Here is an 18,851-nt window from a genome sequence, read left to right on the forward strand (position 1 = left end):
CACACACACACACACACACACACACACACACTCACTGTTAATAGTACCATTAAGGAACTTTGTGCAGTACTAAAACATAAAGCGAATACTTGTGGGATTTAGTCAGTAATGGCAGCTGTAAAGAAGAGAGCTGCTATTACTGCAGAATTTACTACACATTACTAAGCGCTGTGCCTCGGGATGGCAACAGAGAGCAAACCTCTTTTATTGCTGAAAGAGACTAAAAAAACTTTAATGGATATTATCTGTCTGAGCATGTGGGCTGTGCATGGTCCTACCTCTGTGTCTTGATTCTGCAGGTTGTAGGTCCTCTGAAGGGAGCGCAGGGTTACCACACTAAGCTCAGATTCCTCTAACAGAAGCTCCAAAAGCAACACTAGCTGCTCCGACAGCAACTGAGGAGAAAAAAACAATTTTATGCGATAAGTCGTGCTGACTAATAGAAACAAACTCATTAAATATCTTGAAGCATATTACCAAACATGAGCAAAAAAGAAAAAAAGATGACGTATGGCAGAATTAATAACATAATATGCTGTGCACCCACTCCCAAATATCATTTACATTATTTCCCACAACTTTCATTTTCTTCACTGTGCTGGGAAAGGTTTGATGAAAAACCTTAATGCAAAAAAAATTAATGCAGCCTTTCAAATGGAGAAAATGGTGACGTAATAACACAAAGCTAACATGGTAATTAAATAAATATGGTAAATGAAGTGAATCCTGTGCCGCTGGGAAATATTACAAAATAAGCAAAAGAGGACAGATTATTGAAAAAGATTAGAATATGAACTAAGGACAAAGAGAGTGAGAGACATTAAAGCAATGATATAATCTTTTTTTTATATTTGATTGTAGAGAAACACAGGAGAGCACTGTTTGGAGACCCAGAAAAAAAATTAAAGATGTTTTTGAACAGTATGCTTTGAAGTTTGTAAGAAATCCCTGACTGTAGTGATAACAGCTGCAAAAACCTGAGAATAGAAGGATGATTGTCAGAAAATAGGAGATGCCTTATCGTTGCAATGGTGCATTTGCTAATTGTGTTATCGTGAGGTAAACCTGGAGGAAACAACCTATTTTCATCTGATGACTAATGTCTTCAGGGACGATGAAAACTCAGCAGTGAGTTTACCCGATTACTGTGAGGATGGATGTGGGCAGCGATATGAGAGAGTGACTTCCTCCACCAGGGAGAGCTGTGCCCAGCCTTGCCTGTGTCTCTCGTGGATACACCCAGCACTCCCAGCCAGCTCTCCCTCTGGTCCCAGTCAGGGACATAATTAATGGCTGAAGGCCCCACAGAGACTAATGTGAAAATAAGTATGAAGTGTGTGTGACTGAGTGAAGCAGAATGCGAGAAAAAGAGCAAGGAGAATGGGGGAGAAAAAAAAAAAAAAGGACGTGACAGAGAAGTAGGTAGACAGAAAAAAAAAGCTTCCGTTCAGGTAAATGCATTCAGAAAAAGTAGAGTAAATAATGTAGCTGCTTTTGGACTTCAAGAAGTATTCAGACACTGGTTACAAACCGATTACCGTGACCATCAACTTCTACTCAATAACCCTAAATGACTAAGTGAAAACATGGTTTAATAGTGTTTTATAAAGATTTATAAAAAATGCAATTTCTGATTTAGGAAAATATTTAAACCATTGAACTACATAAGCTCTTACCATTAGTACACGAGTATATATACATACACTATATATATATATATATATAGACACACACACACGGTTGTTCCTCATGAGGAGTCATCGTTATTAATCTATTAAAATTGAGGGTCAGCCTACCTGTTTAGACTCGGCGCCAAGCCGATCAGACTCTACAAGCAAACCAGCCAGTGTTGCAATATTGAATTTTATGAATATAGTTTTTATGGTGGGGAAACGGTTCAGTATCTCCATCTCTCAACCTGACTTCAAATATTCAATGACTTCAGTATCAGATTTGAAGCTGTATTCTACTCCTAATTAAAGAAGAATTAAATCACAACACTCAACAGTCTTCCATGTCCTTGGTGCTTCTCTCCTCTCACCCACAGCACCGCATCGCATGTAATGTACGTTACTTCAATAGTAAGTTTAATGTTACTAATTTAAGCCTGAACAATAATATCTCTATGATGAAGCACAATGGGGGCAGCATCATGCTATGGGGGTTCTTCCCAGTAGCAGGGAGACAGATCAGTGAGTGCAGCTACATACAGAGTTAGAGAAAATTAAATTAAACAATTTATTCTTTGTGAATTCACTGTATATTTTGTACACTAGAGCATTTCCATTTAAAGTTGCCTTTGGAAAACAAATTTCTTAGCCTTGCTGCGAAATATTTGACCCAAAACAAGGAATAGTTCAGCACTTAAGTGTTGGAGCCGACTGACTGATTAAGCTTGATTCTAGTTTGCAAATGATCAAATCCTGCTACCTTTGCTGCTACTCACGATCATCTAACTACGTGGAAAATGTGATATCCAGTCTTTCCCTTCACCCTCTATCGACCCTCCCCTCATTCCGTTCCTCCTCCCTCCATTTTGTGAAGGCTGAGTGTTTTCTGAAGTGGTGTCTCCATCTCTAAAGGGTCTCTGTGGGGCCCACCCATGATCCATCTCATTCTTCCACCCTTTGAAAAGTGAGGAGTCTACAGCAATAAAACACTCACTCTCTCTCTCTCTCTCTCTCTCTCTCTCACTCACACACACACACACCCTTCTGCTTTGACTGTGAGGTCCTGTTTGAGCCTGTATGTGCTTACTAGGATGGGAATCAATATGTCTGCAGCAGTGTCTTCAAAAACAAATTCCTGGTCAATGATTGTACATTTCAAACCAAATTATATTGTTATCATTCCGACACACTCAATCTACACAGTATTACACACACAAACATATTTGTCTGCATCACTACACGTAACAACATCTCCATGGTGAAGTCACCAACACCAAGGTCAATTAAAAATTTCACAAACTCTCTACCTCTCGCCTACTTGATTATTTGCTTCTCATGAATAGCTTATGCTTGGGTACGCAATCTCAGTCAGATGCAGTGAAGTCACCATCTCATTCTCAACACATTTAGGCCTTGCTGCATGCACCTGCAACTTTGTGGCACTTAGGAGGAATTTGGACCTGAGTCTTGTGGCACTTATTTAAGATGTCATCTCCTTTATTTATTATGGTGGGATTATATTTTATTAAGCATTTTAAGACATGGACAATTGAATAGTTATATCACTCCTGTATGTTCACTATTGTATCATGGAAGTGCCTCAAAAAGTCTAAAAGGCCCCACTTTTAGGAGAGAGAGAGAGAGAGAGATCAATTATTAAGAAAAAGCTGAACTTCATTGCTGAGTACTCCACTATTAATGGGTTGAGCCTGTAGAATGGCACACAAACACAGCCACACACACAACCAAACACACACAGTCCAATGCAAGGTCATGGGTAACTCTTAACAATAGCTTGTAATAGTACATTGCTGAGAGCACTCTAAGGGGCAAGTGTATCCCTCTCCATGTGAAAATATCTCCACACGCAAACACACAGTGTTAAAAAGAGAGTACACAGTCTTTTACCTTTTCCATCTGCTCTCTATCACACACACACACACACACACTTAAATCACCTGTAATCTCACTCACAAAACCAACATACACAGCCCACTTCCTCTGACAAGGGTTTGTTGCTCCAGCTCTATATTGAGTCAAACATTGCAAAGACCTCTGGGAAATATGCTGCTGAAATGTCCCCTTCACACACTGACCTCTAAATCTCTACAGAACAATGACACATCCACACGTGTGTCTGCATGACTGACAGTTCAATGAGACAAAAAGCTATAGTAAACACAGGATATGAGGACCACCGCAAACTATAAATTAAATAAAGTACATATAGTGGAGTGTCTGTGTAGATGGCGCGCATGTATGTGTGTGCATGCTGCTGTACATGCTATTCCCATTTGAGTAGGAAGAGTTGGAGAAAATGAGAGTTTGAGAGTGATAGAGAGAAAGAATCTAAAGGATATAACAGTTACATTTTGTGTGTGTGTGTGTGTGTGTCAGTACATATGTGTGGGTGCATGGAACTAAACAACATTAGTCATGCTACTGCCGCTGCATAATATGTTTGTGCATCACAAAATGAAGCGAAGCACTGCGAAATGTGTATGCACAGTCATCAGCAGCAACAGAAGTGTTATTGTAACATCTCTAAACTTAAAGCTGATCGGGCTGGAATGAAATCAGAGTTAAGTGTTGCAAATAATTGTTTTTGACATACACCTCATTTTGGGATTGTCCAAACCAAACTGTACATCTTCAATCTTTTGTTTTTTACTTGTTCAGCGTTTCAGTATTTCCATAGTAACAGCACTGAATACCACTCACTCTACTGTACAGAGCGCAGTAAGTCCATGTCCTTTACAGGAGCCTTTGGGCATTAACAAGATTAATTCACAATCGCTTTTCTTTGGTTCTACATCCATTTCTTACATTCCCAGAGGTAAACATGATAATCATGATCTCTACCTCTCTCGGGCTCTTGCTCTCTTAAATGGTCACTCGCCATCTATCATCACATCTCTGCAAGAGGCACCTCAGATAACCCCTGCAAACTGAATCATCTCTGCCCACCCCCATGGTTCTGCTGCTACATGCAATTTACAAATAAAATAACTGCTGGTCTTTTCTCAGCCTTTTTCTCAAAGGACTCTTGGCAGGGCATTATAGCCTCAACTACTGCACTCCTGTGGGTTGCTTGTAATGATAATCAGACAAGTGAGGGTCATTGTACACCTATCAGTCACAATATTAAGTACCCCCGTACACTCTATTGCAATCCAATACAAATGCTCTACCATGAAATCTTCTTTTATACGGTTATGATTTCTCAGTTTATGAGAAAGTCTGTGATAATTCTATATGTTTATTATTGAGGCAACAATGGGTGGTGGAGTCGTACTGGAGTGTGGGATATAAGGAGGTGGTTCTAATGTTTTGCCTTCCTCATTCATTTTGAATAGCTTGGCTAAAAGATTAGAACCACTTCCTAACAAAACACACTCCATTATGACTCCACCTCACAATAAGACCTAAAAAATAAACCCACAGAATTATAATTATAAGAATTATATATAAGATATGTTTCTTATAAACTGAGAAATTATAACTTTATAAGTAGAACTCATTTCCGAGCTGTTTTACTGGATTACATTAGATTGGACAGCTGTACCTAATGTTGTGTACCTAATGTCTGGTAAAAGTGTCACTAAAGTGACAAAAAAGGAGTAAACAAGTGGACTATGGACTTTCCCTTGGGACCATTCTAACTAATACAGAGGTGTTGCTAAAGCTTTCTTTTCCTCCTCACCAGCTCTCTCCCCCCTCTCATACTCCATACTTCCACACCATTGGGGAGAGTGTGCCGCTTGTTCAGTCACACTGTATTATGGGGCTTGGAGACATCGAATAACTGTGACATTATAAAACCAAACTGTGATTTCTGAGAGGCCATTGAATAGTGTGTGTGATGCCATTCAGCCGCTTGGCTGCCTTTTATTTCAGTCTGACCGCAAGCTCGTAAAAACGCATTCTGGCACCAGCAGCTAAAGGCCTCATCCCACGCCGCCCAAGGTACTAAGGTTTCACTCTCTTTCCCTCGGGTCCCTCCCTTTCTTTCTCCCTCTGCCTCTGTCTCCATGACTGTCTGCTCCCCGTCTCTATACCTCCTCCTTTTCACTCTTCCTTTTACTGGCCTTAACTGTGTGTCTGGCTCCTCCAATTAAAACCCCTCCGTGCTTCCTTTATCTCTTCTAGTTGGTCTTTATTTTACACTTGATTTAAGGGCCCAAACAGTCATCTACTCAAACTGCAGAAGCAGCCCCAGTTCTTGAGGAGAAACTGTATGCCAAGCAGCTGCTAAGATTCTCTCAACTGCCATGACAGAATAAATAGCATCACAAATACTTACACTTTTAATTAGCCTGTAACTGTTCTATACAGCTGCACAGAATTAAAATGCGCAACAAAAAAGGGCAGATGGTCAGGAATAAAATAACCAGCAAGAAGCAAAAAATGGAAAACCAAATGATGTAAAGAAGCTGTAACTTGGGAGTTTTAAATGTTGGCAGTGCTCGTTCAGTTCTCTGAAATTCCTGCATCATTTCTATCACTTTTATATAATAAAATATTAATTATTCCTAGCCAGTGAATGAAGTGTGAGTGCAGCATGTGTCTAAATCTACTGCATGTAGCAAACTCAATCTTTTGACTTCACACAGCCCAAAAAGACAACACCCTGCTGACATCATAGTTTTTGTTAAAAGCTATGTCAGGTAATGGTCTTAAAGACACACACACACACACACACACAAACACACACACACACACACACAGACACATTCTTTCAAAGTGCCTAAAAGGTTATCTGTGAGTCACATAACCCTTTCAACTTTTGAAATAGGGCTGCAATGCTGCCATCATCTCCTAAAATGAGCACAATATTCACACCTGTTGCTGCTGCATCTTGGTAATGACCTCACCAACTGTGCCGGTCACCGGCTGATGACCATGGCGATGACCTACAGCTTCTGACTGTCTTATCTGCAATGTAATCATTAACAGCCTTTGTTGTCCAAATTTACAGAACTGCTTCAATTACCAAGTGCAACATCTACACAGAGAGATGGATGAGCATGCGTTTATGTGTTGATTTGCGTGTGTCTTGATGTGGGTGTCGCAATCAGTTGCGAGCTTAATCAGGAACCAGAGCGTATAAAGAGCTTTTGAGAGTCAGACAATGTCGAAAGAAATAAATAGAGAGACAAGAAAATACAGCAGAAAGTGTTTGAAATTCTGACCTTGCAATCATGAGACCTGTCAAGATCTATCGTCTCATCACTGAATCTTCTGACACAAACACATGCGCTGTCAACAGGCAAAGTGTCAATGGGGAACAAATATTTATAGCGTGTATAATATACTGCCAAACAGAGCCCATCTGTAAGACAAGTCTTTGTGCTTAATTTATTTCATAGAAGTTAACTGTGCTCGATAAATTTTTAAGCATGTGCTAGTATGTATGCACCTGCATGAAAGTACATGCTTTTTAAGGGGGCATTATGCGTTGTTCTTGATGGATATGGACGACTCAACCCAATTCATAGCCATTAATATTTGTGTATGTTTGTTAGCAGGATTAGCCCCAAATAGTTGGCTCTGTATTGCCCCATTCCCTTCTTGGCTTTTAAGTTCAGAGTCTTGAGCCAAATAAAAAAATCAGTGTGGGGTCAGAAGTCAGAGGTTGAGTGGTACTCTGTGGCTCATCCAATGTTTTTATGTTCTTCATTGTTTCAGCACTTTTGTTGTAAAATTCTATGTTTCTGAAGTTTGGCATTGACCATCAAGACAATTAAAAATGTTTTCTCTCCTAGTCCTCACCGCTCTGACTCATACTCATTCACACATTACGCACACCTCAAAAAAGGGGAAGTTTAATTAATCTCTAGCACTTTGCTTTGACGCAAGCTACAAATCTGTCTCCAGTGGATGCTTCCTCGCCTCCCTCCTACCATTCTTCCTCATCCTCCCACAATCCGTTGCCCCTGATAGAGAATAAAAAAAAATTAAAATCCTGAAATACATATACATTTCACATTGAGTACTTTTTAATCTTCACTTCACTTCTTCCCAATTTTGGAAAGCACACTTGCCCTCTAGGACAGTTCTTAACATTTCTTGTGCTATAGCTGTGCTGACAAGGTGGAAGGAGGCATGATCCTTCTCCTCGCCTGTCACTTTTACCAGAATAGTATAACAAGCACCTTACATGTCCTCCATTTTGGTCCCCTAACTAACCAGTAGGAGTCACAACAGAGGACTGAAGTCAGGCTCCAACAATGGCTGGTGAGAGTTTTGCCCCTGCACCACCCTGATGGCTTTGAAAGAGAGAGCTCTTTGAAGCAGAACTGGAACAAAAGGACTGCTGTTTGTGTGTGAGAGAAAAAAATGTGTAACATTTGTGCTGCAGTGACACATCCAAACAGCTGGACGTCAGCTTAGACAAAGAGAGAGGTGAGGAGCAAGGGACTGTGGAAACAAACAGATACACTCTTCTAAAAGTTGCCATAAAGATTAAACCTGGTGATATTATATAGTATCAACAAATCCGATGTATAAACAAAACTAGTTTGAATTGCGCCTACTAAGAAGTATTATGTGGATTTTCAAATCCTGATATAAAATTACACATCTGTTCCATCAACCCTGCTGATCTACAATAAGTACGAGGTGACTTTTCCTTGATTATTATGGGCATTTGCAGGTTACTTTCAGTCAAACCCACAATAAAGTCATCATCAGTTTTTGGATTTAAACTATACATTGATAAACTGCTTTAAAATATTCACAATCCGCCGGCCAGTGAAGTTAAACGCACTGAGACTCATTGCTGGTTTGGGTCATTTCCATGAATTGGTTGGCAATTTAAAAATATGAAACGTCAGCCTACAAAATATAAATTTAAACAATAAGGTTTCTTCGGTTATATATACAGTATATGGTGCAAGATGAAAATGACTTTCTTTAAGTACATGGCTAGTGACTGAAATTTAAATTACATTCAGTAGAATCACAATAATTAATGTGTTCTTCTTACTGATATATTGATTTTCCCTATTTCGTCGGAAAGCTTCAGCCTTTAGTGATTTTGTCTACATGCTGCTTCAGTTAATTTTTGTCTTGCCAAGAACACAATTCTGTGGAAAGAACTGACATCTTAAATCCAGCATCATCACGGTATTGGAATTTAGTTGAGACCTGATGCTCAACACATACACCCTCACAGTACATTTAGTTATAGCACACATATGCAATTGCCCAATCTCTGAACATATAAAATATGGAAATATGAAATGTGACTAAGGCTGAAAATAGCAGAGCAGCCAGGTTTAATTTCCTCATGTCATTTGTTCTGGCCTGAACTGGGTGGGTGAGAGCAGCCGAGGGGCCTTGGTTAAAAATTATCCCTGGCGGGAAAAAAACAAAAATACAACAGTTGCACTATTGTTTTCTTTAGAGGGTTGTGGATAAATATTATCAGTGGTTTGTGCTACTGCTGATCATAATAATTACTGTGGTTAATAGGATACCCAGGCGCAAAGGCAGACACACATGTAGACATTGCAAAGGGTCAAATAATACATTTGTCAGCTCATGTAATTGAACTGAATGGCAATTTTAGCTTGCCATTTTGTGGCAGTTGGGTTTCTAAATGTCAGCAGCACAAAGGACATGCGCACACACATACAGGCAGCTAAGATTTGCCCATTCAAGCAGGGTTTAGCTGTATGACAACAATAATAGGGGTAAAACACAAACATGCACGGGTGATGACCTCAAGCATGGAAAGATAACATCTACTTCAGTTGAAGAATACACTGCAGAAGACAGATAGAGTATAGAGTCAGGGTGGGAGAGAATACAAGGAGAATGAGGATGGGATGACACTGGCAGACAGAATCAAACACACAGAGGGAGTGGCAGTGGAAGAAGAGACAACAGAGAGAGGCAAACACAGGCGAAGCCATCAAAATGAAAGGTCAGAATAAGGGAAGAGGCTTTCCTGTTAACGTCGGAGTGTCTACATGTGTGTGAGCTTAAAAAAATGAAAATAAAAAAATGTATTGTGTGAGGGATGTATTTGTGTTGTCTCTTGTGTGAACTCCAGGCTGGCTGGGTTTAAGCAGTCTAAGCTGACAGAAGTATGCAGGATGGACTATCTGCTGCACAGACAGGAGGACACACACACACACACACACACACACACACACACACACACACACACACACACACACACACAGCTATAGAGTTATGCTCAGCTAAACAAGCACAAAACGGAGGTGGGTATTAGAGAATGACACAAGACACCACAGAAACAAGACAGACATGGTAACAGAGCAAAAAGACAAAAAAAAAAAAAAAAACTGATGGAAGGAAATTCAAATCTTGTTCGCCTTGAATTAAACCTCTGGAAGACAATACTTTTTTCTTTTTTTTCTCTATGATATGACCACAAACAATATATGATATCTTAGACTGGGAAGTTTGAAGCTGAAGCTGTCGCCTGCACTATGACTGTTGGCAACAGTTGAACGACTTTTACATGTGTCTGTCTGACAGTGTTGATACATTACACAAGACCTTTAGCAAGAAGACAGCAGTGCTTCCTTAAAAGAAAGTTGAACTTTTAATAAACCATAAGCTGAAACATTTAATTCCACTAAATCATTAATCTATTCACAGAAATTTAAATAACTGAGAATATAGGGACATTTTAAATAAACAAACTTGGTACTTTGGGATTTAGAAAATTCGAATTTTTCACCATGACTTTACAGACAAATAATTTACTGAGAAAATAATCAGCAGTTAGTAATTTTAAAAATAAAATTATTTCGTTAACTGTGTTTGCAGGGACTGGAGTCTGCGGGCCTAGTAGCATTCAACTAACATTACTTTGTGTGCATACGAATATGTGAGTGTTTATGACGAGGCTAATTGCATCGGGGCTGTCTGACGGGTGCTGTCAGCTCCCCAGTCATTACCAAAAAAGACAGATGTTTTAGCACTCAGCATGTTGCATTGACACGTGCACGCCCACATGGACAAACATACACACACATTACGTACTGTACCAATGAAAGCTATGAGGTGATGCCTAAATCAGGTTTTATGTGAAAAGCATTGATTCATTTCCCCAAACACTAAAAAGCCAGGTCCATTTTACAGCCCAGACCAATACTGAACATGACTCTACACTAAATATCTCACTGATGTGTCACCAGGTTTACCATCGTGACCTCGACACTACGGTGCAATTTTATTGCGCTGTATTATACTGAATGTCTAAATCTGTTTGAATTGACTCCAGAATGAACAATGTGAATTTGTGTGACTGCCAAAGTGTGATACTTGTTTGGTACGTTCTGTGGCAGCCATAGCGAGCAGGCTGTGTTCTCTCTCTCTACGTCCCTGATGTGTTTTCCATGTGTGCTGGAAAGACAAACACAGCTGCACTTTAATGACACTCAAATGCTTCTGGGATTCAGAATGCATCTATATGTGTGTGTTTGTGTGTAAGGGTGTGTGTTCTTTTTGACCACTTCAGTAAAAGCCATAGAGCTACTCTTGCTCTGTATAACCACTGCTCACTCCACCCCCCCAAACTCCCCAGAGTTATTCAGTGCTTTACCTTGTATGTGCATCTTTGTGTGAGTGTTCCTTAGAGAGCCATCAAGCCCAAAGTGGTATTTCCAGATGCTATGCCTACCATGAATCAGCTTGTCGTCAATCCTGACTTGTGACCTCTTCACACACCCCTCTCTTTCTTTCAAACTGATTCACAAACATGTACCGTACATATGCACACATGCAGACGTGCAGACTGCAGGGAGACCCCAGACGAGACGAGACAGGCTGTGAGCTTCCAATGACCTCGAAAACAGAACTGCTGCTGAGTGATAAATGAGACAAATACATGCAAACACTCTTTTTCTCTCACTTTTATTTTCTCCCTATCTTGCTCTCCTTCATTACCACAACACAAATGGAGCCACCTTTTCACTCTCTCTCCTCCCATTGCTGCGCATAAATCTCTGTCAGTAACTTTGGATGTGCAAAACTTAAGAAATCTTAAGAAAGAAAGTCTTTAATAGCTTAACTTTCAAATTTTTAATAGATATTGTAAGAGGATTAAGCAACCAGGACCATGGCATATAGAGTTTATTTTACAGACATATTGTGGATTTTACCCTCAGTCAGTTAATAGAGCAATGTCCTGTCATTTCACAGAATGAGTTTTATAGGTAAACCTCGTGAGTCTGTGTAAGTGTTTGAGGCAGTGCCAGTAACTAGCACAGGTGCATTTGTTGAAATAATGGATTATTACATACACACACAAAAAAGGTACAGACTTAAACATTTATTCAAACAGGCACACAAGTCGATGGAACATTTTCCTTGTCAGGTAATGCTGGATTAACAGCTCATCAATGCAAAGCCAGTGTGAGGAAAGGGTGAATCTAACAGCAATTGTTTGCCAGACGGATCTGTTGATTCCCACATCATTTATTCTTCCTGGTCAGCACTTTTCACAACAGATACCGCAGAAAATGACAAAGCCAGTAAGCTGGTCCTATTGATCTGTTTTTATACTACAGCTCTGTTCTCTCTTTAGATGTCCTGGACTCACCCTGCACCTTCTTTCTTCTCTGATTCTCGCTTGCTCTTTCACCATCTCTTACTCTGAGCTGATGAGCCCTCAGGAATTTTTCATCCAGTGTACTCAAAGGAATCCAGCGATCCATTCTTCTGGAGCCACAGTACAGTATGTGTGTTCTTTCATGCTTCTATTGTTGGTCCATTTATTAATGTCAGTGTCATACAGCAATAAAATAGACAGCCACTCTGTGCTCTAGCTTTCGTTTTTTTCTCAAATTACACTTCATCTTCAATAGTTTCTCAAGCTGCCGGACAATTGTTCATTTTACAAGAATACATTTTCTTTTGATCTATTCATTCTTTCATGTTTCTTTAAATTGAACTACTATATTTATCACCATGGGGAAATTTAGGACACAGGGCCTGCCAGATCAATGGGTGCAGCATCGTGTTGGGATGCAGAAGGTCTCGGGATTGAATCCCCACCAGGTGTGGCCCCACCCAGCAACCAAGGGCCACCTTGGTGCCGGTCCCAAGCCGAGATAAAATAGAACGGTTGGGGCAGGTAGGGGATCAAACATTCCACTGTGGCGACCCCTGAAGGAAAAAGTGAAAAGCCATTGATCTATGGGGAAATTTAGGACTCACTTATGATGGTGTAGCTGCAATGCAAAGTCTGATACCCCTGAACTGATAGGAAGGTATTAAATTAAACTTCAAACTCTTCAAACAGCCTGCTAAAAAAAAATAAAAATCCAAACCAATAATTTGTGTCCAATATTGCTTTTGATACTGTCAAGACGTTTATGGTCACGGGTGTAGATTTGAGAACTGCACGTTTGTCTGCTTTTTCCCCATTGGGACCACCTTTTAAAAAACCCCGGTTTACTGTATCTGGAAATTCATGTTTCCATTCCTTCTGAGCAAAAACATTCAGCTTCCAGAAAATATGATTTTGGTTTCACATGTCACACTACGGGTAGAAAATGAGCCCAGAGAACCAATGCATTCTCTACGCTTGACCTTTCACCTGAAACCAGTCAGCCATGGAAGTCCCTAATCAGGTGATTGACACTCCAGACAACATAGCTCCCTGTGTGATGGGTGCACTCAAATTCTCCATCCTGATATTGTGAGGATGGGGTAAAGGCATAGAGCATAAACATGCGTTGAATCCATTGAAGAGAAGCAGCCTATAGCTGCACATAATAAACTACCTGTGACAAGTTTAATCATTTTATTCAGTGGACTTCAGCTAGTCGAACTGCTATTTAAATATTCCATTAAAGCAAAAGGATGATTTCCTGTCCAGTTCTGTATATCTTGCCATACTGTATCTTTACAAATCTGAAGTCCTGCTTTCAGTTAAAGGAGATTAAAAGGTCAGGACCCACAGAACAACCTGAACCTGAGCAACCCTTAGCTGATCCAGTTAATCTAAAGATTGAGGGAGGAACACGAACACCCACACACACACACTCTTCAACCAACCATTTCCCATCCTGATGTGATGAAGTCTGGCCGGAAACAGCCATTTCCCTGAATGTTCCCATCTCTCCTCCGGCATACTCCTTCATCCCTGATTCATTGCCAATAAATCACAGAGAGAGAAACAGAAAGAGAGTTACAGAGCAAGTAAGAAAAACTGTATAAGCATATAAGTAGGGGAGAAGGAGGAGGAGATGGCAGGAGACGTGCACTTGAGATAGGAAAACAGATGAAGAAAAACCAGATGTGTGATGACTAGTCCTCGTCAACACAGCACAGAGGTGGAGATTGCATTGCCAAACATAGCTGAGTTTACCTAGAAGCAGTGACGTCTTATTGAAAAAAACAACAACAAGATATCCTATAAAAACACATTACTAAATACATATACTTTATTTCATGGGTTCTGGTCAAAGTTTAAACAGACAAAAAGACCAGACCATGTGGTCTGTGAAGGGGAAAAAAACCCCAGAAAAGACTCATTTGCTGCTCAAAAATATTATGACCAGCAATATATTCCACCACCCAAAACATTTAAGTCTGTGCTGGCAAAACATGGATTACATTCAGTCTCCCTTTTATCTCTCATACATCTACAGTAATCAACTCAATGACAAAAAAAAAAAAAAGAAAAAAAACCTCAAAGGCTGAAACTATTTCCACATTGCTCATTTTCTTTCCCATACTCTACTTAAAGAAGCCTCATATTAGCAGAGTAATGCATGCCACCTGCAAACCCCATGAGGTGAAGAGGCTTCCGATCATGCCCTCTCTACTTTTTAGGCTCCCAGAGTGGCTCCAGCTACCACATCCTTCCCTGTCAAACCATCAACATCACACCTTAGCATCAGCATTATTATCATAAACTAATATAAAAACTAAAATAAAAAGTTTTTTGTAAACTGAAATTAAATCATTTATCCACAGAAAATTAAAAACTAAGTGAAGTCATGTGTGTCATTTAAACTCTGAGGCCTCTACCATGGCAGTAGTACAGCTTAACATTAACACCTATGCTGACACAGATTAGCGGTGCTGACTTGAGATGGCATGTACAGAAAAAGAACAGCCACACTGAACGCAGTGTTAACTGGAGATTCTGATACCTGTTGCTTGAAAAGATCTTGAGAGCAAATACTTATATTTAGCAGCAGAAATTGACAAAACAAGATAGTCCAAGATCCATTTAGTACTGTATCTCTTGTGGAGCGTTGGAACAAAACACCGCTCACACAAATTGAAATCAGAACTCGTATGTTTAAATCTCCAAATTGACCAACCTTCGTCTACAAAGCCAAAATTATGATCATTAACTACACATTGAATGGGTTGCCTCTGGGTGTAACATATGCGAAGTAAACTGAACCCTGTCTGTTTGAACAGATGACACTTTGTTGTTTGAAGTTTCCAGCTGGGTTGCTCCACTGAACTTATTGTTGTTGACATTTCTTCAGCCACAAACACACAGCTGATGGTACATATTTTCACCCAGGATTACCATGTGCGTGCAAATGAGTCGATAGAGTGACACTGAGATGGAGGCTGACTCATCATCCACCTAATTTGCTGCATCTGTGAAGTTATAGAGGCACGCAGAAGATGTCCGTGTTCTGATATACAATATCACTGTGTAATCATGTGTTGTAGCCTGTAACACTCCAACTATAAATGCTAAAATTGTTAGACAAGGCTGAAAATGATCAACATACCAATGAAATTAATTTGGTAGACACAAAAATTGAGAATCCTTCAGAAAGGTGTGCAGAGTTAAAAAGAGTTTAAAAATAGAACAATTTTGGCTGGAACGACAAGAATTTGTGATTACACCACTTCCCGGATTTGTTTATTCAGAGGAAGAGCTATGCAAACACTTTCTATATACAGAACCAGTCCACATCTGCACTGAAGGCACTAGGATGGTTAAAAAGATGTGTACTTTTACAACTTGAAATTGGACATTTAGAGAGCAGAAGAACATTTTTGTAGCTAGAAAAGTTTACCAAGGTCTCCTACTAATCACGTCGCTTTTCCCCTACAGGGTTTCCTGTCTTGATCGGCAGGGGCAGACAAAACCTCTCATTACGCAGACCGCAGACGAAAATGAGAGCAAAATGAGGCCCATTACCACACAGGCGTGACTAATATCCCTCAACAGACCCTCACGCACCCTACACAAGTGCACACGTCAGTAGCACATGTATTAAAATAAAGTTGGACGTGCACACTAAAATACTTGTAATTCAATAACGCTGCACAAGAACCAAGACAAGGTGAAGGTGTCTGTTCTTACCATTCTGTGCATATATTCCTTAAACAGGTAATACTAAATGTAGCCCCACCTGAGCCTAATTCTTCTCTAAAATTTTCTCTCGCTTACCATCTCTTTCTGACTGCTCTTACATCATCTGACCAGCCCTGTAATATTTCATATCCCATGCACTTCTTCTCATCTCCATTTCTTCAATAATCCACTCAGTTCTTGATTTTGTCGAGGCCAGCACTCATTTCATTCTTGCTTTCCAACCCCAGCTCCTAAAATCCTCTCACTCATTTCTGTTTTCCTTTTTGCTCTTATTTTATACCTTTTCCTCTTCTTCCTCTTTCCACACATTCATTCCATCATCTGTTTCTTCTGTTTCCTGATCGACAATTTCCATTGCCTTTGTTTATGTCCACACAAGTTCATCATTTTGTGGCTTAAATATGTGTTTCCATTTTAACTGAAATGCTCTACAAGATAACTAGGGGGAACACAGAATGCTTAGTGCTGGCATCAAATTTTTTTAAAATGCAAATTTCACTCCTGCTGTTCTCTGCTCTAGTTCTGATTCATCCCAACTTTTTCTTGCTTCTCTACCTCACTGTCTTCTGTGTTGTAACCACATTCCCCCCCCCCCCCCCCCCCCATTTTTCTCTACTCTTATGCCGATCAGGTCTGCTGAGTGATTTATAGCATTGCAACAGGACAGGAGAGAAGAGAAGAGAAGAGAAGAGAAGAGAAGTAGATGAAGAGAGGAGGGGTTGAGTAGAAACTGGGCTGTTTGGTGTTTGAAGTACATGAAGGAGTAATATAAAATACACCTGGTCCATCTATGAGGCACTCTCTGTACACAGAAACAAAGGGGGGGAGGGAGACGCACAGGAGAGAGGAGAGGGCCGGGCCGCAGGGGAGAGAGGGGAGAGGGCTGGATAGAAAGGGGGGAGGGGTCACTTCATGTTTCCTTTCAGGATGGCTTTTATGGTGTAACTTCAAACGCAGACCTCCCACACCCCCACCCCAACATCCCCATGCTCCCTCGCTCCATCCGTGCGTTCACTGGTACCTCCCTCCTCTTTCTAACTATTGTGTATGGCCAAGTGGACTGTAATTGGCTATTCTTTCATGAGGTGGATTTCAGCACTCTCTTCCCCCAACAGGAAGAGGCCCTTTTGCTGCCCCTTAGAAGTAAGTGTATTTGTGTGTATGTGTGTACGTTGTAAATATGCCAGACGGTAGGTATCAGGTGGTTGAGGGGGGCTGCACTGGCTAGGAACTCTACAGGTATTTCATTCACCGTGTGTGCCAAATTGCAATACAGCAAATCCACACAAATCAGATTCCAACATAAGATTTAAGGAAACATGCTGTAGATTTCAGGTACAGCTTAAAGATGTACGCCTTTGCTTATGAGTAAAGCTTATTTTACAATTGTTGAAAGACACAACCGCCGTCGAAAGGAAACACTTATTCACTCAATAAAATCTACCACACAAAAACATGAGAGGCCTTGCAAATGTTTACTACAGTCTACAATATCCAAGCACATTCCTAGTGATATATAAAAGCTGCTCTACTATTGCTAATGATGCCTGGCCCTCTATGGCTTATAGATCAGTGTGCGTTCATTAATGATGCAAGCATGCATGCAAGTGTGTTTGTGTGTCAATTAGTGGGTGGAAGGGATTAGCCATACCCAGAGAGCCTTAATTAACAAAACATGGTGCACACATGCAAAAGAGTCTTTAGTGGATTGTTTTTGTCATTTTTCATTACATTTTATTTGGTAGAAAGCTGTGTAAACTGACTGGAAGTATAGGAACACAAGGAGAGTTGCAACAAAGGTTCAAGGCCAGACTTGGACCCTGAATGTCAAATGTCAAGAATAAATGGTGACCAACCCCCTCCCCCCCATCTGCCACACACTTGCATGTGCGAAGATGTGATGTACACAAGTTCTTAAAAGGTTAAATATGTGTGTGGGTGGCAGACCCAAGGTAAACACAGAGTTGGACAAGTACAGTGTAGTCTGTCCTTACAGACAAAACACATAAACAGAACTGGGGATAATTTTGTCGCCAGACAAAGGAAAACACTGTACAGCTCAAGAATTTCACCTGCCTCACGAGAGCAAATAACCAAAAGACAGGAAGATAGAGGTTTCCAAAGGAGAATGGGACACTTTCAAGGCGCAGTACTGAAACAGAGGTGAGATAGATAACGGTATAGTGTCTCCTACCTCTTTGTAGTTCACCTTGGGCTCCATTCTCTTCCGCTTTCTGCTCTTCCCCTGATGACTCTGACTGAGAAGAATCCATTTTACAACCTGCAGGAGGCACGATTGGGGGAGAGAGAGTGGTTAAGAAGGGAAGGCGGGAAAAAGAAGAGAGTAGAGGTAGAGAGAGGGAGGGAGAAAAAAAAGTAGTAGGATTTCAATAAGAGGGATGAGGTGGTGTGAAAGAGAAAGAGAGAAAGGGGAGACAGTATGGAAGTAATTGTAGAGGTGAAACATTGACAGAGAGAGAAAAGAGAAAGAAAGGGCAAGTGAAAAAACAATGAGCCGTCATGTCCAATAGCGGAAAGTAAGAATAAACACACTTAAAGTGCACTTTTCATCTCTCCAGCAGAATAACACAGAGAACAAACATACGCACTTTCAGTGAGCCACTACCACACACAGAAACATACACCAGTCTACATTGTAGCTCCCTTTCTCCTAAACACTCAAATTAATTCCAACCTTTCAGCGCTCACTCGTGCTCCATATATAACCAACACAAATGGCCGGTTGAGACAAAAGAGTAATAGTGAAAGTATGTTGCTCTGACAGAGCCTGGAGCGCAGCAACTCCCTACGCCATAGATCTCCATTAACCAGCCAGTTGC

The 18,851-nt window shown here is 40.5% G+C and overlaps 1 protein-coding gene across 11 annotated transcripts in view; it reads right to left on the reverse strand.

The window, feature by feature from the left end:
• aopep (aminopeptidase O (putative)) overlaps positions 1–18,851 on the reverse strand; it is a 65,709-nt gene that overhangs the window by 11,741 nt on the left and 35,117 nt on the right. For 5 of the 11 annotated variants that reach the window (XR_010915532.1, XM_067520870.1, XM_067520869.1 and 2 more), the window contains 2 exons: positions 18,206–18,292; positions 279–395 (listed from right to left, as the gene is read on the reverse strand). Coding sequence is in view for 5 of the 11 variants with exons in the window: in XM_067520870.1 (XP_067376971.1) it covers positions 279–395; positions 18,206–18,292 (204 nt within the window). In the remaining 6 variants the exon portion in view is untranslated. The other 6 variants (XR_010915533.1, XM_067520871.1, XR_010915534.1 and 3 more) reach the window with 5 other exon arrangements.

Source organism: Channa argus, chromosome 11, assembly GCF_033026475.1.
Source record: "Channa argus isolate prfri chromosome 11, Channa argus male v1.0, whole genome shotgun sequence".
Lineage (NCBI taxonomy): Eukaryota > Metazoa > Chordata > Actinopteri > Anabantiformes > Channidae > Channa > Channa argus.